General features: G+C 39.9%; 1 protein-coding gene across 1 annotated transcript in view; it reads right to left on the bottom strand.

Moving 5' to 3' along the window:
- LOC109037293 (dynein beta chain, ciliary) overlaps positions 1 to 27,577 on the bottom strand; it is a 684,333-nt gene that overhangs the window by 631,476 nt on the left and 25,280 nt on the right. The window contains exons 4-5 of the mRNA XM_072296415.1: positions 26,986 to 27,134; positions 9,319 to 9,564 (exon numbers count right to left, since the gene is read on the bottom strand). Coding sequence (XP_072152516.1) covers positions 9,319 to 9,564; positions 26,986 to 27,134 — 395 coding nt within the window. The remainder of the gene's footprint in view (positions 1 to 9,318; positions 9,565 to 26,985; positions 27,135 to 27,577) is intronic.

The following is a 27,577-nucleotide window of genomic DNA, read 5'->3' as shown; positions in this document are numbered from 1 at the left end:
TTCGTCAAATAAAGATAACTAATTTCAATCCCAATAAACCATCATTTTTACGTTTACATTTTTAAAAAAAGTAGAAATCGAATCGATAAATGTCAACATCCAGACGTTTACCTAGATACAATTGGAGTCAAAAATTTTGAGCGCTAATGGGTAACCAGTGCGGCAGTCAATAACTGAAGGGGAAGAGCGTTCAGCTCAGGCAATTAGCAGTGGAATATTTTAGTCCGTTGACTACGACCCAAAAATGGCAAAAACCCTGCACTTTTTGATTGAAATATGCCGCTTTCAGAGCTAATTTGTGGTACCCTCAGGAGTAATTCTGGAAGGGGCAACACTCTAAGACCCACGACTGGAGCAGGATGGCGGCCGTTAAAGTCCGCCATTTTGGTTTTTTCAAAGCGATGTCCTTCGATTGCTGTTGATCCGATTTTGATCCACTTTTTTTTTAATGATAGGTAATTTCCAGGAGAACAATTTTATTTCATATCAATTTTCCTGTTGGGCTTAAATTTTTCTTTCTGTATTCGGAAAAACTAAAATTTTTCAAAGTATTGAAAATTTCAAGGTCACATAACTTTTTGATAGGCTAGAAAATGGATATTTTGACGAGCTGACTGTTCAGCAGAGATTACAGCCTTGAGCTCGGAAGGTAGGGTTGACAAAAATCCTTGCCCATTGCCAAATTTCCATCGCAAACGTTCTGCTGCGCAATCGGGAGCCTCGATGTTTCCTTTCTGCAGACTCACTGCACTCCTCACGCGCCGAAGGATTTTTGTCAACCCTCGCCTTGCGGGCCAAGCAGAAATCTTTTAAACTCAAACCGACTTAAACGCCCTTTTTTTAAAGGAAAATCTGCATGATTTTTATTCTATTATCTATATGATTAGGAATTCTGAGTAATAAAGATCATAGGGAATACAAAAAATACAAATAAGGGGCCGTCCATAAAATTACGTAAGGCTCCTAGGGAGAGGAGGGGGGGTCTCTAAAAGCATAAAGGGCACGTCTGAGCCTTATATCAGCTTTTTAGCCTATAATTCAACTTGATGTAAGCACATCAAATAGTAAGGTTATGTTATGGACTTACACTGGTGGTGCAGCTACCGACTGTTAGATAATAGGTGGAAATATTGTGGTGTTGTTGGTTGTTGTGTCACAGAAGTATTCCATATTCACCTAGTCAGTTTCAACCATAATTACTCCAGTAAAACAGTGCATTTTGAAATTAATTGAGTGTTGGGTCTGTGTACGGTTCGCGTGCCTACCTAGTTCTTAATGGAATAAATGTAATCGGGTGAATCAAAGCCAAAAAAGATTAGACCAATAGGTAGCGTTTATGATCAAAAAGATTGCGCCTAGGTACCAACTGCAGAACATGCTCTGATGAAGAGTTTGGGGGTGGTGTTTTTAGTCCGACAGTGGACAACAAAATTACTAGGAATTCTTGAACTACCAGGTAACTGAGAGGTAGCATTCATTATCTTATATGAATCAAAAGACTCCATTCAAATTTAAATGCTTACTTCATGCCAGTTATACGTTTCGACAAATTATGTGGTGGAGCGACTCTAAGCAAAATAAATCAAAATGTTCTCCGCTAGCGTCAATATAGGTATACTGGATCAAAAGTGGCGGCAGCCACCTCCGGTGGGTAAGCTTACAGTGTAGTATTTGCAACAAGTTTTTGTCATGGGAACGGAGTTCCCCATGATATTACAATCGTTCCGTTGCTATCGCTATGGGATTCCCTATGCCTCTGCGACCTTGAGCGTTTCGCCCAGTCTTCGATTTTTGGTTGATTTTCCGATGTATCAAAAACCGTTGTATTTTTTAGCCAATCATGTCTCTACGTCAAGTTGTGTTGATTTCTAAAATTCGCTTTCGGCGAGTTTTTTTCCACCTTGAGATGTCGTGTCTGACTGGTAAATCTGCGCAGAACCACGAAGTTCCGATTTTGGGCAAATTCTTTTTTTTGGGAGGTTCCGATTGGTTATTTTTCGCCATCAGTTTTCTGTTCGTTGGTGCAAAAGATCGCCTACCTCGTTGCTCTTGAGAAGCCGCCATTATCCCACCTCAAATTTTAAACATAGATATAAAGAAATAATAACCATCGTACAAGGTGGGAAATTGCTCTGGAGGACCCGTTACGAATATATGAGCCAAAATCAGAACTCGATTGATGGATTTAATCCATGAATACAGAAATATTGCCTCAGCTTATTGCCGCGATCGCAAATGCATACTGAGATGAACCTTGTGACATATGACAGCATAGGTAAACAATGTCTCACAGAGTAATGCGGTTAATCCGTTGTCTCTTATGACGCCAGTGGCCGAACTGCCGAAATCTCAAGGTCGTCTTTTGTGAAGCCCCGCTCAGCGTCCGAGATCACTTAACTGTTTTCTTTTCTCCCGTTACTCCCGAACGGCGAGATGGCTCAGTCAGCAGAGATACCATTTTGACTATGGGAAAATGTCACTTTTCGTCCGAGCGGGGGTTCGAATCTCGCAGGGGACAGTTAATTTTTACTGGTTGTATTGAATGTTTTAGACCAATCATTAAACAATAATTAATACTTGGCAACTTAGGAAGCACATAGGTCCCTTATGATGCGTATTCGGGCATATGTGTAGAGTAAAAATATCATACGTAGGGTGTCCCAAAAGTACCGGGACTGGTTCTGTAACTTCAAAAGTAAGATAGATACAGACATGATTTTGGTCTCATTTTGAAGATCAACTCAATACCTATCGATTAAAACCAAGATCAGCTCAATCGAATAAAAATTGACCGAGCTATGACATTTTGAAATTAGTGAGGAAAGTTTACCCCTACGGTTTTTAGGAAGATTTTTCGCTTACCAGGATTCAAAAAGTTAATATTCGTATCCACTTTCCTCCGAATCTTCCATAACTTCCTTTTGCTTTTCAAAGTACCGTCCATCAAACCGGATGCACTTTTTCATGCGCTCTTGCCACTTATCCAACATTGATTTCCTGAATTCTTCCTCTGGGATGGAGTTGAAGAAGTTTTGAATTGCATTCTGGATTTCGGTCTTCGATACGAATCTTCGTCCGCTAAGCTCCTTTTTAAGCGTAGGAAACATCCAAAAATCACATGGAGCCAAGTCAGGGCTATAAGGGGGATGAGGGATTGTTTTAACTCCATTTTTACTCATAAATTCACGTGTTAAGCTCGATGTGTGAGGCCGCACATTGTCTTGATGGAGTATCCACGAAGCTTTCAAGTCCGACCGTTTCCGGGAAATGTGCATTCTCAACTCCTTTAGTACTTTGCAATAATACGCACTGTCAACTGTTGTGTTTGATGGTACAAAATGTTGATAAATGACACCTCGAAAATAAAAAAACACAATAAGCATCACTTTATCGGCCGACTTTTCGATTTACGGCGATGAAGAATCTTCCTTAAAAACCGTAGGCGTAAACTTTCCTCGCTGATTTCAAATTGCCATAACTCGGTCAATTTTTATCCAATTGCGCTGATCTTGGTTTTAATCAATAGGTATTGAGTTGATCTTTAAAATGAAATCAAGATCACGTCTGTATCTATCTTACTTTCGAAGTTACAGAACAAGTCCCGGTGCTTTTGGGACACCTTATGTATACTTTACGCCGAATAAGCGAACCTGAAACTTAAATGCGTTAACTTCCGAAAACCATAAATAATCCAACGAAAATAAATAATTGGTACATAACAGCTTTCTTGTATGCAAAGAAAATAATTAAAAATGTTAAAAAAGAGATGTCAACACAAAATTACATAGCCCCTTCAATTCAGAAGATACTACAAACGAACTGTACCTTAACATTTTCATATCCCAGAAGCTAACGTTCCCATGACGAATATTGCTATCGCTAGCGATTGCAAAATCCAACTTGTTCTCTTTTCCAATTAATTTTCTGACTGAGGCCATTGTTACTTGAGGGTGAAATTCTGTCGATTATTACCTGAATCGCTCAAGTTCAACGGAGTGCATAATAGGTCTACGTACAATTTTCTTATCTTCATGTTTCAAGTCACATTCCTAGACGTTATACTCTGTTAAAAGAAAAAAAAAACTTTTGTGGCCGATGGAGCTTGGCTTGCCGCACACTTTTATTGATAAATTAAGTATCTCTTACAGGAAATACATTTTATAATGAGTGAACAAAAAAAAAAAAAAAAAAAAAAAAAAAAAAAAAAAAAAATTAACTCTTTGAATGGACTTTCCACTTAGTGGTTTTACTGTTATTTAATTTAAAATTTCAGTGGCTGAATGTAAGTATGTCCAACAGTTCAGTTAAACGCAGTAAAAATTGCAGAATTAATGTTGAAACTTTATGAGAAAGGAATTATTTATGTGGCAAAAGAAGCTCATTCTAAGTAGCCTACACTATGACCATTAATTGCTAATCCATCAGTTTTTAAAACCCAGTCAGTTTTACCCTATTTTGATGAGAGAAGCTTTAACTCACCAAAACATCAGGTAACTTTCATTGATTGCAAAGTCAATCACCCCCTATTAATGTTTAGTTGATAAAACACGGAATTCCAGTTCTGCTCATTGAAATTATTATTCTCAGTTTCTCTGTCTCCAGTCAAATGTTTCATTAGCTTCACATCATTCCAAAAACCACCTGATATAAACTGCAAAAACCCCAAAAAACTTTCAGATTTAAAGAGGTAAAGAATCCGGCCAAAGTCTCAAACTTAAGAAGCCAAATTGTCTTGGGTACTTCTAACAGGAAATGAATAAAAATCATACTTCACTGTAAAGCGAATGTAGGCCCCTTCATTTATGAGTGATGCAACAGTCATGACGTGTGAGTATTTTTACCCCTTGCAGGAGCGGAGTCCTTCCTGAATCCTTACCTTTTTGCGTTTTCATCGAAAGTAAAAAAAAAATAGTCGGTTTGGATTGATCTGAGCCTTCTATGTGCTCCAAAACAATATGAAATATTTTATCGCACAAAGTCCAACATTTTTCGATCCAGGTCCTCCAAATGCTTATAAAACAGCATGAAAAAATACTCAATCGGCTGGCTAGAGTCCAATATTTTTCTTGAGAATAGTCTCCTCCTTGAATGAGTGATGCAACAATTTATTGTGACATTTATGTATGAATAGCCCTTGCAGAAGCCTTTTTCATTTGACTCAGCTAAGTTTTGAAGAATCGTTTAATATGCACGTAAATGGAAGTTATCATAACAATGTATCATATACCACTGCATAATGAACTGATCGTCATGAAAATGACTATAAATTACCTAGATATTGCAAATTGTTTTAAAAAAAAAAAAAAATGAAGATAAAAAAAAATTCTTGGTTGATAGGAAAGTCAAATCTTGCGAGAAATCGCGTTTTTTTTTTTTTTTTTTTTTTTTTTTTTTAACAAAATCTGTAATTATCTTAAAAACGGCGAGTCTGAGGTAAAAAAGTGTTCCCACCGGAACGAAAGAGCATAAAATTTCCATGCGAAAAATGCTTATGAATACACTAGGGGGTCCGCCCCCGGAGCGCTATGCTGTCCGAACCAACGGCGGCTACTACGCGGTGAGGCTCGGCTTGGCCGCGCCATGAATTGTTGTGGTCCAAGATGAAACAGCTTCACCGTTTTGGTAGATTTACCGCGAAGGTAAGTTACAATATCCATTTAAATAAGTACTAATTTCCTTTCATCATGAAACCCCCTCCCCCTTTAGGTCATACTAGTTGTATAGATAATACCTAACTGTCAAGGTCAACGGTCACGATTGAAGATAATGTTATAATGTTATGCTTTCTTATTCTAATACAATTTGTCAAACAAAAAATCTTCTTTCTTCAAAATAACTACAAGGAAATGAATTAATACAAAATATAGAAAGAGGGAGACAAGCAATTCTCCGTTTATTACTTTAAGCTGATTCAATGGACGCCATATTTTGTGTCAGAACGGCATGCGATGTATCGCATCAACTGGTTCCATTTTTTCAGCCACTCGTCGCATTTTTCTCCAAATTTGAGATCGCAATTCTGTTGCCAGGAAACTAACGAGACTAATAGACGTGGTTTTTTCAGAGAGAAAACATCGTATTCGATACTGATACGGAAACTGCACTTGAATGCGATATTTTCTCTCTAAACAAACCACGCATTTATTACGTTTAATTTCTTTGTTAAAATTGGTAAGTGAGTGCTTTCGTCTCCTGACAACAGAATTGCGATCTCAAATTTGGGGAAAAACGACGAGTAGCTGAATAAATGGAACCAACTGATGCGATATATCGCATTCTATTCTGACACGAAATATGGCGTCCATCAAATCACCTTAAGCGGCGGTCGTTAGTTTAAATTGGATTACATTTAGCATTAAGGAACTACTATTTCTGGCCCATTTTAGAAACAACATGCATGCCACTAGTTTCCCTATGCAGATATGTGCTTTTATGGGAGAGCGAGGGATAGTGGTTCCTTATTGCAAAATGTAATCCAATTCATCCTCTCCTTCCTCCTCGATCAGTGTTTCTGCTTGATTGCTGCATCCCAAGCCGGAACAATGTAGACAAATGTCACTGCATGGTAGATCAGCTCTCTTACAAAAGCAGCGGTTACTATAGCCTTTCGAACATGTACATGAGATGATTTGTAAAAGTTCTTGGGGGGGGGGGGGGCAGGTGGGTTGAGCATAGGCACAGGGAGAAGCCTGAGTTCCGAAGATTTCCACCCCTATTCCTTGGGATTCAAGTTTCTTCCTCTCCAGAGTTGGACTTGATAATATACACGTAAGAAGTGTTGTTTGCACGCATCTGAAGTTGGAGGCAACGTTTGCATTTTCACAACAGTTTAATAAATTTGTCTTTGCTCTTGCCACAAAATGCTAAAGTGGTATCACATCCACTGACGGCATGGCCAAGCAGGATGCTGTTCTTAAAATTTGCATTCTATGTTCGCAATTGATTTGAGCTAAAAATTTGGGCTGCATTTTTGCCCTTACCTGGTTTGAGCAATAGGACGTCCCTTGATGCAGGCGTCAAAGCTATCATTAGAACAAGAAGATCGATGTCTTCACCAATGGTAACAACTTGTTTCTTCGTTCCTCTTGGCAGACTGATAGCTTCATTTACGATGAGAGTATCCGCATCGTCCTCTGCTTGAGATACTTTAACATGACTCCCTGTGGTAAAGCGTTTCGATAGCATGCAAATCAAACGCGCCTCATTCTTTTCATTAGATAGAAGCAAGTCCTGGGCCACGGATAAAGGAGTGTACTCAGAAAAAATTAAGGCAGGACATTACTTAAGGCTATATAACGTCGTCACCTTTCAACGCTTTTTGTAGAATCTGTTGCGCTTTTTGTTCGTATCCATCAAAAACAATTGAACCTTCAAGACCGTCATGCTTTTCAACATATAGGTAGCTAATAAACGATTCCACCGCTTAAGGTAAGAAACGAAGAAATGCTTGTCTCCCTATTTCTATATTTTGTATTAATTCATTTCCTTGTAGTTACTTTGAAAAACGAAGATTTGTTGTTTGACAAATTGTATTAGAATAAGAAAGCACAACATTATAACATTATCTTCAATCGTGACCGTTGACCTTGACAGTTAGGTATTAACTATACAACTAGAATGACCTAAAGGGGGAGGGGGGGGGGGTTCATGATGAAAGGAAATGAGTACATATTTAAATGGATAATGTAACTTACCTTCGCGGTAAATCTACCAAAAAGGTGAAGCTATTTCATCTTGGACCGCTACAATTCATGGCGCGGCCAAGCCGAGCCTCACCGCGTAGTAGCCGCTGTTGGTTCGGACCGCATAGCGCTCCGGGGGCGGACCCCCTAGTGTATTCATAAGCATTTTTTGCATGGAAATTTTATGCTCTTTCATTCCGGTGGGAACACTTTTTTGCCTCAGACTCGCCGTTTTTAAGATAATTACAGATTTTGTTGAAAAAAACGCAATTTCTCGCAAGATTTGACTTTCCTAGCCGCAGGAAACTACCGCCATAACTCACGAACCAGAAGTCGCAATTTGATAAATGTATAGTGTTTCTAATAGGAAATTTTATGATCTTTTTAATAGGTTCTTTGACATTTATCCGTAGGATTGATATTTTTCAAGATATAAGTTAAAAACCGGTCGCCGGCGGCGTATTATGGCCCCCACTCCCCTTTTTTCAAGGTGGCGGCCTTAGCGGACAGCCGATTTCAGTAAACTTTTGATATGTTGTTCTGGTAGCCGAATGCAAATTCGGATTCAGCGTCAAAAATTACATAGGAATCAATGAAAACATTGCTACCCGGGATTTTTGCAGGCTATGGCCCCTTTTTTGGCTTATTTGCCTGGACTAGACGGTGCACAACGCTGGGCGTGTTGTCTACCCCTTCCATGGCTTCAACCGTTACGTTGCACTCTACTCCTACTCAATCAGCTACCTCGTCTCATGCAAACTACTTACTTCCCCCCCTCCCCCACCCACTTTACGCTCCGGTTTGTTTGCCCCTATTCTCTTTCATAAAGTCGGGCGTGTTCTCTGCGACTTTGCGACACATGCTTTATTGCGCTTTCAATTACTTCATTTCTCCTTTATTTTTTCTTTCTACCCCATGTTTTCACTTCTTTTGGCCCCTCCATTCAGGGTGCCATGTTCCTTTCGTCAATATTTAAAAAAATGCAACCTTCATGCCTTTCACATTTGGCCGCCATCTTTGATTTGGAGCGGCCCCTTTGACCGGGGGGCCTTGTTAAGTTCATTTATGGAATCTATGACCAAAATTATATAGGAAATGATACCTCACATTATACAGAATGAGCATTTTAAAATATCAATTCCCCGGACCCTCGTCTTACGGCCGCCATTTAGAATTTTAGGTACTTTGAGGGGTCTTGGGGGGCCGGACCATGATTAACTTTTTTGGGGTTGTTCAGAAGGACCCACTGATGACGATTACATAGGGAAAGTTTGTTAGGCAATTTTTTCCGAGTCAAACCGCACTTCTTTCTTACTACATATTATAGCACAAACCTGTTTCTCGAGCCGTACACTTTTTGGAGGATTGTGCAATATATTTGGAACTTTTTTTGAAACTAAGGATGTTCTGATGACATCCACATCCTTTGCTCTTGTCTACAGTTCATTTATACCTTTTTCCGGCTTATTTTCGTGAAACATGAGTCTTTTATACTGCTACTTTGAAGACCTCAGAAATTCTGAGGAGCAAAAAAAAAAAAGAAAAAAAATACCGAGGTGAGTTTTTCTAGTTCAATTTGATTCTTATCGTTTACAAAGACTGTCTTCCAGACATCATAGAAAAATGACAATGATACCTGATGTTCCTCCAAAGTTTCTATGGTGTCTTCACTACATTTGAGAAGCCAACAGTTAGTTCGGTCATTCATTTCATAAAAGAATTCCATCGTGCCCCAAGTGTTTTTAAGCTCAGTCAGAATTTTCTCCATACTTTGCTCCTTTACTGACTTGTCAACAATCGTTTTTACTTCCTCCTCATACTTGTACAGGTTGAGAGCTAGTAAGTCGGCTAACGTTGTACTTTCATCGATTATAAATTTTACCTGGATAAATAGGAAACAGATATCACACATTTTTGCACAATGTAATCACGCTTTCTCAATTGACAAGGTTACCTCTGGACCGCGCAATAAAGGACGGGAACAACCCACATTAGCAATAGCAAAATTTAACTGGGCAATTTAATTGTTTTACATTAAAACGGTTGAATGGATTTTTGTTTAAATTTCAGTAAATTTTCTGCAAAGTGCGAAGCAAATTCCTTAAATTATTTCAGGGAATCTGCTCAAATATTCTCATGTAAAAAATCAAATTAAGCTGATGTAGCTTAGTTCCTTTCTGCTTGACGCGGTCCATTTAGGGCTGTCCGCAATTCACGCAACGCTCTGGGGGCGAGTGGGCGATGCCGCACACGGGAGCTTTAATCCTGCTTTTATGAGGCACCGACGAACCTGCAGTTGCGCGCTTAGGAACCGAGCGGGTTGATGACGGAGGGGGGGGGGGGGGCCGTTGCTCTATCGTAAAGAGCCGTATCATATCGTATCCTGATAATTTGACTTATCTCTACCTAGACCTGCCTAGATCTCTACCTAGACATTATGTCTTGGGGATTTTCTAATGGGATTGAATATGTCCCACTCACAGATTGGTTTTTTGTATAGTCATTTTATTTACCAGTGGGCATCGCCACCTAGTCGCTACGCGGCTTAACCTTTGGGGCACCGCATGCCCCCGAAGGCCGCTTTGCGGCCAGCAAATTTGTCAAAATCGGCCGGACGTAACAAATTGAACTTGCTAGAGTAAATTAAGAATTAATAAAAAGATACCTTATCAACAACTAAAACAAATAAAAAATAAAGAATTGGCCTCCGGCCAATTAATGCGCGGCGCGAACGCCGGCATGTGCGGGGAGCTTTGCCCCCCATCATGGTACGAGGATTGCACAAAACTTTCCCGCTCAAGCCGATAGACAATTTTACTGGAATATTAATACTGTGAATCCACAAAATCATAAAGTTCGATTAGAATTTTGATCGAACGAGAATGGTTATGATTTTGGATGAACTGAAAGTTCAATAACTTAATCAATATAGGGGATATTAATGCAAATTAGTAATAGTCCAGTCAACCTGGCCCCAAAAACGGGTCTACTTTGCGAAAATCGGATGAGAAAAAAGTAAGACGGTTTGGTCGCTGAATCCGAATCTCATGTTTGCCAACAAAAATTTTGCCCGGAAATGGCCGCCATATTGAAAAAACGGCGGAGAATCACGTTTTTCCCCCAAAATCTCACCTATTTTGGGGTTTTCGACAAAATGAGTTACCTCAATTTTAAAAGTACGTAAAATTTCCTATCAAACGACTTTTAGATTTTTGAAATCGAACAATTTGGGTAAAAGTTACGGGCGATTGCGTTAGGGGTGGTTTTACGGGTTGATGAGTTGTTCGTAAAATTTGCTGCGTAAAAACGCTGTAACGCCGTTGGAAGTGAAACAAAAATTCCGAAAATGGTTTGCATATTTCCCCCTTGGTACCAGTTACCCTCCGCCATGTAAAAATCTCCCACCCCCGCCCCTCCCCCCGCACCCCTCATTCAATGTGCACTTTTTTCAATTAAATCACACTAATTACAGATGTCGAAAATGTATGCAAAACCCTCATGGGCCACTTGGTTTTCCAAGTTCCATCACCCCCCTTAACCCCGTTATGACCCCCCTCACCAACCCCTCCCCCCACAACCCCCTCCACGCCCCTCCACCGCAAACCCTTATTAGCCATATGAGAGCCACGCAACCGATTCTGAAAGCAAGAATTTTTTTTTTATTATTATTATTATGTTCTCGTATCTTAATTCACAGCTCGAGGCCGGTAGATATTTAGTTCTCCCCCGGCAACTCAATGCAAAGGAGAGTCCTTGAATTTAAAATTGAAGTAAAAATTTAAAATTGGGATTAAAATTGGGAAAAAAAGAAGCACTGAATGAATGTTGTCTTGAATAGCTGTTTCTCTGTAACATTTTCCATAAATCCGCTCCAACCCTGTAAATCTGGTATTATAGTGACTGCTGAAATTACAGAGTGAGAAATCGCGTTGACTTTCTTTTTTGAACTTCCGTTTGCTCTTAACTTTTTTGTTACTTAGAATAATATTATGAAGTAGGAGCTTCAGAGACTCTGGAATGTCTGATTCTGCGTTCTTAAAAAAATCATCAGATGCAGAATAGTTGTCTGTGTCGTAAACCTTCGTTCTGATATCCCCAAGATGTATTTTTGCAGCAGTTTCCACGATACGTAGCCTTTCAGCGTTTCTATTACTTAAAATCTGATTTTAACAAGCTTCGTTGAAAATCTTATCACCAAAACCGTGAAAAGATGTCACTGATTGGTTTAGTTATTTTTTTAAGAACGCAGAATCAGACATGCCAGAGTCTCTGAAGCTCCTACTTCTTACTATTATTCTAAATAACAAAAAAGTTAAGAGCAAACGAAAGTTCAAAAAAAAAGTCAACGCGATTTCTCACTCTGTAATTTCAGCAGTCACTATAATACCAGATTTACAGGGTTGGAGCGGATTTATAGAAAATGTTACAGAGAAACACCTATTCAAGACAACATTCATTCAGTGCTTCTTTTTTTTTCTTTTTTTTTTTCAATTCGCTCACCCAAAGCGGAGGGATTTTTAGTGGGTGGAAATACCACACACCCATCTTGGGTCCCTAGCTGCCTAAGATGTTTAAAAGATTTTCCCGGCCCATAAAAATAATAATAATAATAAGCCCGCACGGGCAGTACTTTGTACCGTGTACTTTGTACTGTACGGGAGGCCCCTTTAGGGGCTGGCGACCCCGCGGCGCCGGAGCCAGTAGCTGGAGACACCTGGCCGACCGAACTTTGATCCTGTGGTATCCCAGGAAGTAGGTTCGTGTGCATCGCGAGCTGAAAAAAAATCCAGCTACAAAAGCCCTTCCCGTGGGTTTGCTCCCCGCAGGAAGGAGTCAATCTTCCAGCAAAAAACAAAAAAAGAAGAGCCTCGGACGCACCAGCAACTGGGGAGGCTGGTGTAGGACATGAACCCCACGCTGAGGACGAGTCCGGCCGAGGATCCCCTCAGCGGACGGAACGACGGTCAACAACACCTTCTACATCCAGAATTGACAATAGCGATCACACTCCACAACATCTTGTGGTTGTGCCTGATGAGAGCGTTGCTGCTACTCCACAGTTGCAGCCCGCCTCGCAAGGCCCAAAAAACAAACAGAGAATCACTTGGACACAGGAAATGAACGAATATCGACGGTGAAACTACCAAACCACGTATCTCGTTTGCGGCGTTTAAAAATCTCCGCTCACATTTTATTTTTTTGAAGTAGACCAAAGCAACATCATTCCTTGAAATTTTCAGGGAATTTTCTCCGCACGAAGAGGAAAAATCATGGAAATTTTCAAGACTGGACGTTAAGTAGCTTTTCATTTAAAAAATAAAGTATGACAGGAAGTTTGCGACGTCGCAAACCGAGATACGTGGTTTGGTAGTTTCACCGTCGATATGTGATTCGGTGTTATTTTGAAGTTACCAAACTCGAGTCAACGAGAGAACCCCATGGAGCAGCGTTGCATCGGAAAGTATTGGATCGTTTTCCGGAGCTGCAACATCTAACAGTGCAGCATACAGGGTGTTCGAAAAGTCCCCTCCCCCCCTCTAACGTTTGACCTAATTGAGGTAGAGATTTGAAACTTGGAGGGTGTTCTTAGATCAAAGGGAGCTACTTTTTGAACCTCTCAAAATTTTGGGGGGCCCCCTAGGGTGCGTCAAAAAAAATGAAAGTCTGAAATGTTCCGCTCCCCAGGCGGCAATCGATGACGTTTGGTAAAAAAACATGTTTGCCAAAATTTGGGCCAATTTCAACCATTTTAAATTGTGCCAAAGGTCAATTTTGTGATGAAATTATGATATTTTGGTTTTGACCTTGATTTCGCACAAAAAACTCGATTTTACGCTGAAATCGTGCGTTTACGAGAAAAATGCCAAAGAACTCGACTTGTAGAGGATGAAATTTTACACTAGGAAGACGTCTTTGTAACCGATAAAAATCAAATTGAACTAGAAAAACTCAACTCGGTATTTATTTTTTTGGTCCTCAGAATTTCCGAGGTCTTAGAAAGTAGAGGTGTAAAAGACTCATTTTTCACGAAAATAAGTCGAAAGAGGGTGTAAATGAACTGTAGGTAAGTGTTGAGGATGCAAATGTCATCAGATCTTCCTCAGTTTCAAAAAAAGTTCCAACTATTTTGCACAATCCTCCAAAAAGTGCACAGCTCGAGAAGCAGGATCGTGCTATGATAGTAAGGAGAAAGAGCGGTTTGACCGGGAAAAATTGTGTAACAAACTTTCCCAATGTAATCGTCATCAGTAGGTCCCCCTGAACAACTTCCTAAAAGTTAAAAATGGCCTGACCCCGGAATACCCCTCAAAAAAGTTAAAATTGAAAATGGCGGCCGTAATAAGAGGGTCCGGGAAATCGGTATTTTAAAATGCTCATTCTGTCTCATCATGTGAGGTATCATTTCCTATGTAATTTTGGTCGCAGATTTCATAAATGAATTCCACAAGGCCCTCCGGCCAAAGGGGGCGCTCTAAATCAAAGGTGGCGGCCAAATGTGAAAGGCAGGAGGTTGCATTTTTTTTTAAATATTCACCGAAGGAACAAGGAAAGTGAATTGTCTTTATTTTCATGTATTTATGGCCAAGAAACTTAAATTTGATGTTATAAATGTATTTAATAAAGAAAAATAAAGGAATAGTACGACTACCGAGAGAAACGTAAGCTTAGAAGGGGCCTTGCGGAATTCATTTATGAAATCTACGACCAAAATTACATAGGAAATGATACCTCACATGATGAGACAGAATGAGCATTTTAAAATACCGATTTCCCGGACCCTCTTATTACGGCGGCCGCCATTTTCAATTTTAACTTTTTTGAGGGGTATTCCGGGGTCGGGCCATTTTTAACTTTTAGGAAGTTGTTCAGGGGGACCTACTGATGACGATTACATTGGGAAAGTTTGTTACGCAATTTTTCCCGGTCAAACCGCTCTTTCCCCTTACTATTATAGCACGATCCTGCTTCTCGAGCCGTGCACTTTTTGGAGGATTGTGCAAAATTGTTGGAACTTTTTTTGAAACTGAGGAAGTTCTGATGACATTTGCATCCTCAACAATTACCTACAGTTCATTTACACCCTCTTTCGACTTATTTTCGTGAAAAATGAGTCTTTTACACCTCTACTTTCTAAGACCTTGGAAATTCTGAGGACCAAAAAAATAAATACCGAGTTGAGTTTTTCTAGTTCAGTTTGATTTTTATCGGTTACAAAGACGTCTTCCTAGTGTAAAATTTCATCCTCTACAAGTCGAGTTCTTTGGCATTTTTCTCGTAGACGCACGATTTCAGCGTAAAATCGAGTTGTTTGTGCGAAATCAAGGTCAAAACCAAAATATCATAATTTCATCACAAAATTGACCTTTGGCACCATTTAAAATGGTTGAAATTGGCCCAAATTTTGGCAAACATGTTTTTTTACCAAACGTCATCGATTGCCGCCTGGGGAGCGGAACATTTCAGACTTTCATTTTTTTTGACGCACCCTAGGGCCCCCCTTGGGGGGGTTACGAACCCTAACTTTTTTTTTCAAATGGGAAGACCCCCCCCCCTTGTGATACCTCGTTCAAAAGAGCATAAAAAAAGAACAATTTTCGCGCAAACCCGAAGTCATTATCTCAAACCGTTTCAAAATGGCGGCCGGTCAAAGTTCAAAATGGCCGAAAATTGGCACCTCTGCTATTTGCGCATGGATTTGCTTGAAACTCGGTATCTGGGGGTATTTTGGCACGAGAAAAACGAATTTGACGTTAGATTTTTAAAAAAACCCTAATTTTTCAAAATGGCCGCCGGTTTAGGCTCGCAATTTCGACAAACTCGATTTTTTGCCGATGGCTTCACCTGAAATTCGGTATCAGGAGGTATTTTGACCCGAGAAGAACGGATTTGACGTTAGATTTTTAAACAAACCCTCATTTTTCAAAATGGCCACCGATTAAAGTTCAAAATTGTCAACAATTGGCAACGTCAACTTTTTGCCGATGGATTCCTGTTAAATTTCAAGCTTCAGCTTCAGGATTCTCAGCTTATCGTTTTTCTCCCACCCAGATACCCCCAAACATCGAGTTTCAGGCGAATCCATCGGCAAAAAGTCGAGGTTGCCAATTGTTGACAATTTTGAACTTTAATCGGTGGCCATTTTGAAAAATTAGGGTTTTTTTTAAAAAAATCTAACGTCAAATTCGTTTTTCTCGTGCCAAAATACCCCCAGATATCGAGTTTCAAGCAAATCCATGCGCAAATAGCAGAGGTGCCAATTTTCGGCCATTTTGAACTTTGACCGGCCGCCATTTTGAAACGGTTTGAGATAATGACTTCCAGTTTGCGCGAAAAATTTTCTTTTTTTATGCTCTTTCGAACGAGGTATCACAAAGGGGGTCTTCCTATTTGAAAAAAAAAAAATTTAGGGTTCGTAACCCCCCAAGGGGGGGCCCCCCAAAATTTTGAGGGGGTCAAAAAGTAGCTCCCTTTGATCTAAGAACACCCTCCAAGTTTCAAATCTCTACCTCAATTAGGTCAAAAGTTAGAGGGGGGGAGGGGACTTTTCGAACACCCTGTATGTTACGACAACGGCGATCAATAGTCAATAAGCAACGCGTAGCTCCAGACAGGCTGAATCAAATTAAAGAAGAAGTAGCAAAAGAGATGCAGAATATAGGAAACGAAACCCAGGAAGTAACGCCCGCAAGTAATCAGCCACCCACAGTCGTCGGGATAGCCGCACCTACAACTCTTCCCGTTCCAGGTCGAAGGCGAACCAAGTGGACCAAAGAAATGAACGAGCACATAGTGCGCTGCTACTTCGAAATCACTCGGAAAGAAACTACTGACCTACCCTATAGTGGAGATTTGCATAGGATGGTGCTTGAAAGGTTCCCTGAACTGAGGAGCAAGTCGATTCAGAACATATTGGACCAAAGGAGATCAATTTTTGCCAACAAACTTCTCCTTCAGGCTGACATAAATCGAATCAAGAGGAAGGTTGCCAACAAGCTGCAGCTTCTAAAAACGGAGAGAATGGAGCAAGGAAATTTGAGGGATGCTACTCAAGTAGTGGCTAGTGCGGAGAGCTCGGCAGGGTCCAGAGGAGTAGAGATACGTGCTGCATTTGCGCAGAAAAGAGCAAGGGCTGAAAACCCAACCAGTCCGTCTCCCAAAGCCACAGAGGTGTTCGACAAGTTCCTGTCACAGTTCAAGCATCTAGAGCCTGGGAGTAGACCCAGACTCCCACGACTTTTCAATAAGCCGTTTATTGGAAAAATCATAGCTGAAATCAATGGCATACTAAGGAGCATCATTACTAGTGAAACGTCACTCCAAGAATTGCATACACTGCTTTTCGTAGGAGCTGCGACAGTTCTGTTCCTCAATCACCAGAAAATCGATGGATTACAAGAAGGCAACGGTCGTAGCAAAAAGAATAGGAGACCAGCGTGGGAAGCCAGGATACAGAAGACAATCAAAGGCCTAAGGAAGGATACAGGCATTCTCACCGAGTACTTGAGACCACACCCAAGCAAAAAAGTCGAAAAGATGGGTAAAAAACTTCTTGAAAAGCTCAGGAGCGAGGATAATCCCACCGAAACAGATGTGTTAGATCTTCTAAAACAAAAATTACAAGTTCAAGCAGCGAAGCTAAAGAGGTACCAAAAGAGTAACATGCGCCGGGAACAACATGGGTTATTCAAGAGAAGCCAAAGTGCATTTTACAGAAGTCTGCAGCAAAAAGAAGCAGATGAGAAGATAGGGCACGACAAAACGCCTAGCATTGAAATCACCAGGAATTTCTGGCAAGATATATGGAGCAAACCAGTTAACCATAACAATAACGCAGAGTGGTTGGAGAAAGTTAAGTCCAAAGTTTTCATCAGGGATGAAATGACAGAGCAAACGGTAAGCGAAGCTGATGATGAAGGAGCCCTTAAAAAGATGCAGAACTGGAAAGCCCCTGGCCCCGACAAGCTCGAAAAATTTCTGGTTGAAATCCTTCAAATCAGCGCACCAGCAACTTGCTCGGTGTTTTGGAAAAATCCTTCAATGCCCGGAAGAGCTGCCAGCATTCCTAACAACTGGAATCACATTTTTAATACCCAAAACGAAGCGGTACTCAGATGACCCTGCAAAGTATCGGCCGATCACCTGCCTTCCCACAGTTTACAAGCTGTTAACGTCTGTAATTTCAGAGAAGATCTACAAACATCTTGAGCAGAATAAGTTACTAGACGAAGAGCAGAAAGGATGTCGTAAAGGCTCAAGAGGGTGCAAAGAACAACTAACAATTGATGCAGTAATTACTAAGGCCGCTATCAACACGAAGGCACCTCTTTTCACAGCCTATATTGATTACCAAAAGGCATTTGATAGCATTCCCCAATCCTGGTTGCTAGAGGTCCTTGAAATTTACGGTATCAATCCGAAACTTATACAGTTCTTAGCACAGACTATGAGAAGCTGGAAAACCGAGCTCTGTCTAAACACACCCGGCCAACAGCTAAAAATAGGGACGATTGACATCAGGCGCGGCATCTTCCAGGGAGACTCTCTGAGTCCCCTGTGGTTCTGCCTAGCCTTGAGTCCACTGACAAAGTTGCTTGGCAGTCTGAGGGTGGGGTGCAATTATGGAGATTGCAATATATCACACTTGTGGTACATGGATGATTTGAAATTGTTCTCCAGTCAGAAAGAGAACCTTCACTCGATGTTAAATATAGTAGGAGAATTCAGTAGCGACATCCAGATGAAGTTCGGGCTCGATAAGTGTAAAATAAGCAGCATAGTCAAAGGTGTTTGGTCAGCTCACGAAGGTTATGAACCTGCGGGACAAGAAGGGAAAATAAAAGGTATGCTTGAGAATGATCAGTATAAGTACCTGGGGTACATGCAAGCGAGAGGAATCCAGCATAAACATGCAAAACAACAAGTTTCTGATGATTATAAGCGAAGACTCAGGTCAATACTAAAATCGGAATTATCCGCACGTAATGCAGCGCTCGCGATCAATACGTATGCTACCTCACTGTTGACCTACACATTTGGCATTCTCAATTGGTCCAAAACTGAGCTCAACGCCCTGGACATTGCAACGAGGAGGGAATTCCGGAAGCATCGTTCCCATCACCCTAGAAGCTGTGTTGAAAGGTTCCACTTGCCGCGAGCGGAAGGGGACAGGGTGATCCCAAGTGCGATGCGCAGACATCATCAGCAAGTTCAAAATCTGAGGAAGTACTTTCTTGACAAAGCCAAAGAAAGCAAGTTGCATCAGGCTATCGCGCGTGGAGATAAAAACATCACGCCTCTGAATTTGAATGATCACACCTTCAACCCAGTAGAAACGCTCCCAACCACAGAACAAACAATTGGGCAGTGGAAGGGTAAGCCTCTTCATGGGCGGTACATTAAAAGACTCCATGAAGACGCAGACATAGATACTAAAGCTTCGCAATCATCGTTGCACTCGGGAGGTTTATTCGTTGAAACAGAAGGGTTCATAGCTGTCATTCACGATCAAGTAGTTCCGACAAAATCATATCAAAAGCGGATAATGAAAACATGGATCGACAACGTCATGTGTCGTATTTGCGGAGCGAAAGAGGAAACCCTCGACGATTTATTAGCTGGATGTTCCAACTTGGCACCAAAGCAATACCTTGAGCGGCATAATTCTGTGGCAAAGATAATTTATCAAGAGCTGGCTAAAGAACACCTCAACGAAACGGACATGAAACCTTACTATGAGTTCGAACCTCCTTAGGTGAAAGAAAATGATATATGCCGCATCAGTTGGAACAGGAAGATTCGCACCCATAGAACCATTCCTAATAACATCCCAGACATAGTGCTCACAATGAAGGATGCCAAAATTGCTTTTATTATCGATGTCGCAGTGCCGTCGGCAGTTAATATCCAGAGCGCTTATGCTGAGAAGATAAGCAAGTACATGCCTTTGGCAGACGAAATCAAGTGCCCTGGAAATTGGACAAAGTAATAATTGTGCCAGTTATTATTGGAGCAACGGGGGTGATTCCTGTGAAGTTGTTTGATAGTCTTAGGAAGATCAACCTCAGAGCGAAGCTGTATCAACAATTACAGAAAGCAGCTTTGCTAGGGAGCTGCAGGATTGTGAGGCGAGATCTGGGTGATGGATAGTTACCACCAACCGAAAGATTAACCTGCATTTTAAACTTCAACTTTAAATTTCTACTCCAATTTAAACTTTTAACTCCAATTTTTAAAGTTTTAACCCCAATTTTAAGTTTTTTTTTCTTTTTCTTTTTTTTTTTTTACTCCAATGTTAGAGTTTTAGTCCCAATTTTAAATTTTGTACTCCAATTTTAAAGTTTTAATCCCAATTTTAAATTTTTACTTCAATTTTAAATTCAAGGACTCTCCTTTGCATTGAGTTGCCGGGGGAGAACTAAATATCTACCGGCCTCGAGCTGTGAATTAAGATACGAGAACATAATAATAATAATAAAAAAAAAATTCTTGCTTTCAGAATCGGTTGCGTGGCTCTCATATGGCTAATAAGGGTTTGCGGTGGAGGGGCGTGGAGGGGGTTGTGGGGGGAGGGGTTGGTGAGGGGGGTCATAACGGGGTTAAGGGGGGTGATGGAACTTGGAAAACCAAGTGGCCCATGAGGGTTTTGCATACATTTTCGACATCTGTAATTAGTGTGATTTAATTGAAAAAAGTGCACATTGAATGAGGGGTGCGGGGGGAGGGGCGGGGGTGGGAGATTTTTACATGGCGGAGGGTAACTGGTACCAAGGGGGAAATATGCAAACCATTTTCGGAATTTTTGTTTCACTTCCAACGGCGTTACAGCGTTTTTACGCAGCAAATTTTACGAACAACTCATCAACCCGTAAAACCACCCCTAACGCAATCGCCCGTAACTTTTACCCAAATTGTTCGATTTCAAAAATCTAAAAGTCGTTTGATAGGAAATTTTACGTACTTTTAAAATTGAGGTAACTCATTTTGTCGAAAACCCCAAAATAGGTGAGATTTTGGGGGAAAACGTGATTCTCCGCCATTTTTTCAATATGGCGGCCATTTCCGGGCAAAATTTTTGTTGGCAAACATCAGATTCGGATTCAGCGACCAAAAGTACACAGGAAACCGTCTTATTTTTTTCCCCTCCGATTTTCGCAAAATAAAATGCCAGATTGACTGGACTATGAAAAAATGGGGATTAATACAAGAGAGAGAGAGAAAAAGAAAATATTAAAGGCGCGCAGGTGCACAGAATGTTGGCTCTTATACATATCTAGGTGAGGATTCCCAGCGAGACAGCACCGCGGCGCAACCTGACCGGTCACTCGCCTATCCTCAGCATCTCCGTGTGAACGCGCCCTTGTGAATGGTTTATTTGAGGTCAGATTAGTCTCAGTTCCAGAGAACCAAAATCTCATATATATATATAAATATATAAATAAAGATGAGATGAATTTTCGTAGCCCGAAATTTTATAAGAAAAGACACATAAATTATAGGATCAAGGCTAAAAACTAGGTTAAAATATATACGGGACGTTTCGGGGCTGAACAGCTCCCATCATCAGCCGAAATTTAAGAAAAAAAGAAGAAGAAGAAGAAGAAATAAGCTAAAATGATCGTGACAGATCTGCTACATGGCTCGGGCCGGACTGATTACATCGTAAACAGACCGTCCGATCACCTGATTACCGGGGCACCCAAACATTTTTTCTCGCTATGGCTGATTACCCGGTGGCCCGAAAGTAGACAGGTCACGCTGGAAAAATGGATGATACACTACACTTAGCTTATCAATATCAGCCCTAAAATTACAAGTGTGCTCTTTATTCTTTAAAATATGTATCATCTCCAGCAATGATCTCTTGAAATCATTTTTTTCTGTGTCCAAAATTGCCACATTTTTGAAATTGAAAACGTGGCCCGTCGCTTCTTGGTGGGCATGCAGCGCAGTTTTTTCCTTCCGGTCATATTGGTGTCCATTTAATCGCATCTTAAGAAATTGACGTGTCATGCCAATGTAAATGACATCACACTCGGAGCACTTGATTTTGTAAACTACCCCTGACTCGTTGAGAGGAGGAGTAGGTGCCTTTACTTGTGATATGAGACACTGAAGTGTGTTGTAATTTTTTTGGACTACTTCAAACCCAAATTTCCGGAGGAATGATGCTATGTTTTCGGACAATAATGGAACGTAAGGAATGCTGATGACTTTTGAAGGATCGATTTTGCGACGAACAGTTGTACAAGTACAAATTGTACAGTTGTGAATTTTGTCTTATTTCACTGGATGTTACATCCATGTATACCAATATTTCTGCTGATTTGGCCGTTCAATGCGTAAATGATCGTTGGGACGAGAACACAAACTTTTGATTCACAACTGTACAATTTGTCCTTGTACAACTGTTGTTGTACAACTTGTTTTTTGGGGTTTACTTGGCTTTAAGTGGCACTTACGCGGTTTTAGCAGTTTTTGATACACACAAAAATTTAGTTTTTATTTTCCCACGATCGTGGAATCGACGGAATCTAAACAAAAACCAGTCTAAATGAAAGTTCAGATTCTCACCTTTCTAACGAGCACAAGATCATCCCCGGGAAACGTTTAGTTTCCGAGATATGACCGCTCAAAGTTGGTCACATGCGCTTTTGCGCAATGTGAATGCGTCTTATCACCGAGTCATTCGCGAACTAGGGGTCCCTAAGGTTCAATTTACGTTGAAATAATTACACAGAACAGTAAGGTGTACACCACGAGCCGTATTTTGACCTTCGGCTGCCGATGTGCGACGTTGCCATTTTCTGAAGTGAAAACTCTTAAAAATGCATAACTCCGCTGCATTTCAACCGATTTCAATTAACTTTTTTTTAAAATTTTCCTCTTAAATAGAGCTATCTAATGGCATTTAGGTTTCTGGATTTTATTTAACTTGGGGAGGCACTTAGGTCGTTTATAAGATTCTTTGCAGAGATTTTTCATACAAAAAATAGTGTTGCTATTTTTTTTCTTTCTTTTTTTCTTTTTTTTCCCGCGGGTTGTGGGAGGGTTTGAAATGGCAAAATTTAAAAGAAAGAACTTTTAAAAAAGGGATTCTTTTAATCACTATTTTAACGTGTACAAATATTGAAAGCGACGCTCTCATTGTACAAGAGAAGGTGGTGTTGCTAATTTACCAAGATTTTTGCATTATACTTTAAGCGATGGTGATTTTCCGATCTAGTTTGAATGTTAAAAAGAATCGGGGGAAATACAGACCCCCTTCCGAAGAAAAAGAAAAAAAGAAAGAAAAAAAATAGCAACACTATTTTTTGTATGAAAAATCTCTGCAAAGAATCTTATAAACGACCTAAGTGCCTCCCCAAGTTAAATAAAATCCAGAAACCTAAATGCCATTAGATAGCTCTATTTAAGAGGAAAATTTTAAAAAAAAGTTCATTGAAATCGGTTGAAATGCAGCGGAGTTATGCATTTTAAGAGTTTTCACTTCAGAAAATGGCAACGTCGCACATCGGCAGCCGAAGGTGAAAATACGGCTCGTGTTGTACACCTTACTGTTCTGTGTAATTATTTCAACGTAAATTGAACCTTAGGGACCCCTAGTTCGCGAATGACTCGGTGATAAGACGCATTCACATTGCGCAAAAGCGCATGTGACCAACTTTGAGCGGTCATATCTCGGAAACTAAACGTTTCCCGGGGATAATCTTGTGCTCGTTAGAAAGGTGAGAATCTGAACTTTCATTTAGACTGGTTTTTGTTTAGATTCCGTCGATTCCACGATCGTGGGAAAATAAAAACTAAATTTTTGTGTGTATCAAAAACTGCTAAAACCGCGTAAGTGCCACTTAAAGCCAAGTAAACCCCAAAAAACACGACATCACTAGAAAGCTCTATTTAAGAGAAACATTTTAAAAAAAAGTTCATTGAAATCGGTTGAGATGCGGCGGAGATATGAATTGTTAAAGGTTTCCACTTTAAAAAATGGCAACGTCGCAACCCGGCGCTTCTAAGCAAAACGGCGACCGGTTTTGGGCGTCTCGGAAGCTACTGTATCACCCCAAGTGATCAAAATTCGAAAATGCCTTGAGGCATTTTTGGCCGTTTTTTCACACACCTCTTTTCCATGCTAAAATTGTGTATAAACGAAAGTCATTCGGAACAAAGAAACCTCGCGAACGCGTTGCAACAGCTTATCTCAAAATTAACGGCCGTCCTTCCTCCTACCGTGTTGGCAGATTTCATTCAAAATCTCACTGCAAAAAATTTTGTACTAAAGCAAAGTTTACAAGGGAAGTTGCAAAATAAGTTAATGAGGCTGCATAAGGTTGCTTTTCAAGAATATCTAAGTGTTTTTAAACCTTTTTAAAACAAAATGAATAACTGGGTAGAAAATCTTTCGGATTTCTCCATACCGGAATTTGTTTTGAGAGTACTATCTCTTGGACCTAGATTTTCATTACCTTACTTTAAAATAAACGGAGCAGAGGGACCATTCAAACCAATCCCTTTAGACCGTATTATTTCTACCATCGAAAGTAAGATCAGGTTTGAATTCCAACCAGTGATATCACGAATTAGAGGATGCCTCTCTCATATTTTTAAGGATTATTTAAATTTGGTAAACAGGGTATCAACCACAGAGAAAGTCTCCGTGGCTTCCAACAACAATTTCAACCAGTGCTTTTTTACTAGGTCGCTGAAAAAATATTTTTCAGACACTTATTATTTTTGTAAAAAAAACCAAAACATTAAGATTATAAAAGCTGACAAATCAAACAAAACTGTCATTATAAATTCCCAGGTCTATGAGGATAAAATGCTTGAACTGCTAGGTGATGAAACGACGTATCAAAGAATTAGACATTCATTGGTACCCACTCAAGTAAAACAATGCACTACGATCATCGGTCACTGGTGTAAGACAGCTTACATCAGTAAACTGCAAAAGGAGTCACTAATCAACAGTACTGCGGTAGCTTCAAAAATCTATGGGTTAATTAAACTGCATAAGCAAAATCACCCGTTCCGCCCAATTGTTAGTACAATAAACTCACCATTTGCTGCAGTGTCCACGTTTCTCTCAAACATTATGTCTAACATAGTCGGAAAAAGCGAGTATAGTATAAAGGACTCGTATGACTTCTTTGATTTTATTAACAACCAGGAAGTTCCGGATGAATTTTGTCTTATTTCACTGGATGTTACATCCATGTATACCAATATTTCTGCTGATTTGGCCGTTCAATACGTAAATGCTCGTTGGGACGAGAACACAAACTTTTGTCAAATTCCGCTGGACAAATTCCTGTATATGCTAAAAATATGTATAACATCAACAATTTTTCAATTTAATGACACTTCCTACAAGCAAATCCACGGTTTAGCAATGGGAGCCAGCGTTTCAGCAGTCTTAGGTGATATAGTCATGGAGAATTTGGAAGTTGAGGTTTTGAGAACCATTCCGTATCTCATCTTGTATTACAAGCGGATGGGGGGTTTTTCTTAGTAACCCCCCCCCCCCCCCCGGGGGCCCCAGGGGGGGGGGGGCAACTTTGAAAATTCAAATAGCAACCCCCATTTTTTTAGACATGGTTAAAAAGAACTTAGACAGACAAGAAAATTGGCGCAAAAAAAAAAAAAAAAAAAATTGAAATCGGTTCACTCGTTCAAAAGTTACAGCCGTTCAAAATTTTAAATTGACCACTTTTCAGAAAATCGCCGTTAAGCTCCAAATTATTGAAATAACAAAAACAAACCAGGAATGAAAAGTTTGAAAAGTGCCTTTTAGGGAAATGAAAAACAACTGACGTTGTCACAAGTTCGGATGGCACTATTTCAAAATAAAATTTCGGAAAATTCAACGTGGCGACAAATTTGAGGAAACACGAAAAATGAAAATTCCAAAAACTGTTATCTTTTAAATACCCTCTAGTTTAAGGAAATTAAAGGTATCATTTTTAATTATTTTATTTGGCGAAGCAAGAGCAATAATTTGCTGACTTTAAAGTTGTCAAGCGGGACACTTTCAAGCGTTGGAGTATGCAACATCACAGGATTAAATGGGCTATCAAAAAATGAAGCCAATGTGAAAAAGCGCTCCTCCTTTGGGATGCTTTAGAAATTTTGAAGGTCCTTCTTCTCAAATTTAACGATAAAAAAGAAGAAAAGAAAAATTGAGCAATTTTTCCCCCGCAAACTTGTAGAGCCAAAAAAACATGGTTTATCCTGATGGGGTAGGGGCGGTTGACATTTTTGACATTTCTCTCTCTGAAAATTAAAAATACAAGAATAGTTTTAATTCTCTTACTCCTGGCACTCCAAATTGGCAAGGAGGATATCTGCTACGCTTTCAATTCCGAAAACGCCGTTCTACTCTTGATTATTATCTGTGTTGAGATTATCTTATTGACAGTTTCAACCTCACGATTTGAGGCACCGATCTTTTAGGTAACACCTGATACACTATCTGATCAGTGACACTATTTTCGAAGCTGAAATCAGTATGCTAAGTTCCATTGATTAGTCACCTCAACTTTAAAGTCAGCAAATTATTACTCTTACTTGGCCAAAAAAAATAATTAAAGTTGCTACCTTTAATTTCCTTAGACTAGAGGGTATTTAAAAGATAACAGTTTTTGGAATTTTCATTTTTCGCGTTTCCTCAAATTTGCCGCCACGTTGAATTTTCCGAAATTTTATTTTGAAATAATGCCATCCAAACTTGTGACAACGTCAATTCTTTTTCATTTTCCTAAAAGGCACTTTTCAAACTTTTCATTCCTGGTTTGTTTTTGTTTTTTTCAATTATTTGGAGCTCAACGGCGATTTTATGAAAAGTGGTCATTTTAAAATTTTGACCGGCTGTAACGTTTGAACGAGTGAACCGATTTTAATTTTTTTTGCGCCATTTTTCTTGTCTTTTTAAGTTCTTTTTAACCATGTCTAAAAAAATGGGGGCTGCTATTTGAATTTTCAAAGTTGCCCCCCCTGGGGCCCCCCGGGGGGGTCCACTAAGAAAAACCCCCCATCGAAAAATTTCCCTTTTTGCATGATGAAGAATACCACAAACCGCGACCTTCTATCTTTTTTTGTTCAAAAATTATACCCACTTTTCAGTTACTTTACGGACACCCGGAAAATCGTCCACACCCTCAGGGAATTTGTCATTTCAATAATTGATATATAGATGCACACCCTGTCAAACGCATGTTACTAATAACTCGAAAAATATTAATACGCTTTGGTGCATTCTTAGAGGGCAAAAAAATTGAAAAACAAGTGGTTAATATGAATAGGAAACCTTGGTTGCTGTCATAAGTTGCTGCCAATGGCGATCTCTAATGGCCGGGTTTTGAAGCTCGGCAACAGCTTTTAAAGCAGTTAGCATGTTCTTAATCATCGATTCGAGCTGCAAGTAAATTTTCCAGTTCCGCATATCTTTATCTAACGCTGGAAAGGAAAAAAAAAAAACAAAAACAAACATAAACGTTGTTATGAAATTGGATTAATCCATCGGAGTGGACTTTATACCGCGAGGGGGAAAGCCCAGACTCGGTGGGTAAACAACCAAGGGAGTTGTCAAGGAGTAGCATATTTTAGGGGCGGTCGATTAAGGAGAAAGAGAAAAATTAATATCAAACTATTTTCTTCTTCTTTTTTTGGAAAATTTCATTTATAAGTATCCATATCAGATTTGATAAGAAATAGGTCCAACTCGCTCCAAGAGGTATTATTATTTAAATACATGCCGGAGATGGCTCTCTTGAAACCCTCTTGAGTGGTAGGAAAATGAGGTTTTGAGCAGAGTAAAAAAAACGCTAAATATCTTCGGAACGTTCGTTACCCCTTCATTTGCCGGGTTATGCATGTATTGCAAGTAGCCCCTTTTATCT

Source organism: Bemisia tabaci, chromosome 2 (genome assembly GCF_918797505.1).
Source record: "Bemisia tabaci chromosome 2, PGI_BMITA_v3".
In the NCBI taxonomy this organism is placed as follows: Eukaryota; Metazoa; Arthropoda; class Insecta; order Hemiptera; family Aleyrodidae; genus Bemisia; species Bemisia tabaci.
This window is presented reverse-complemented; position numbering and strand designations above follow the sequence as displayed.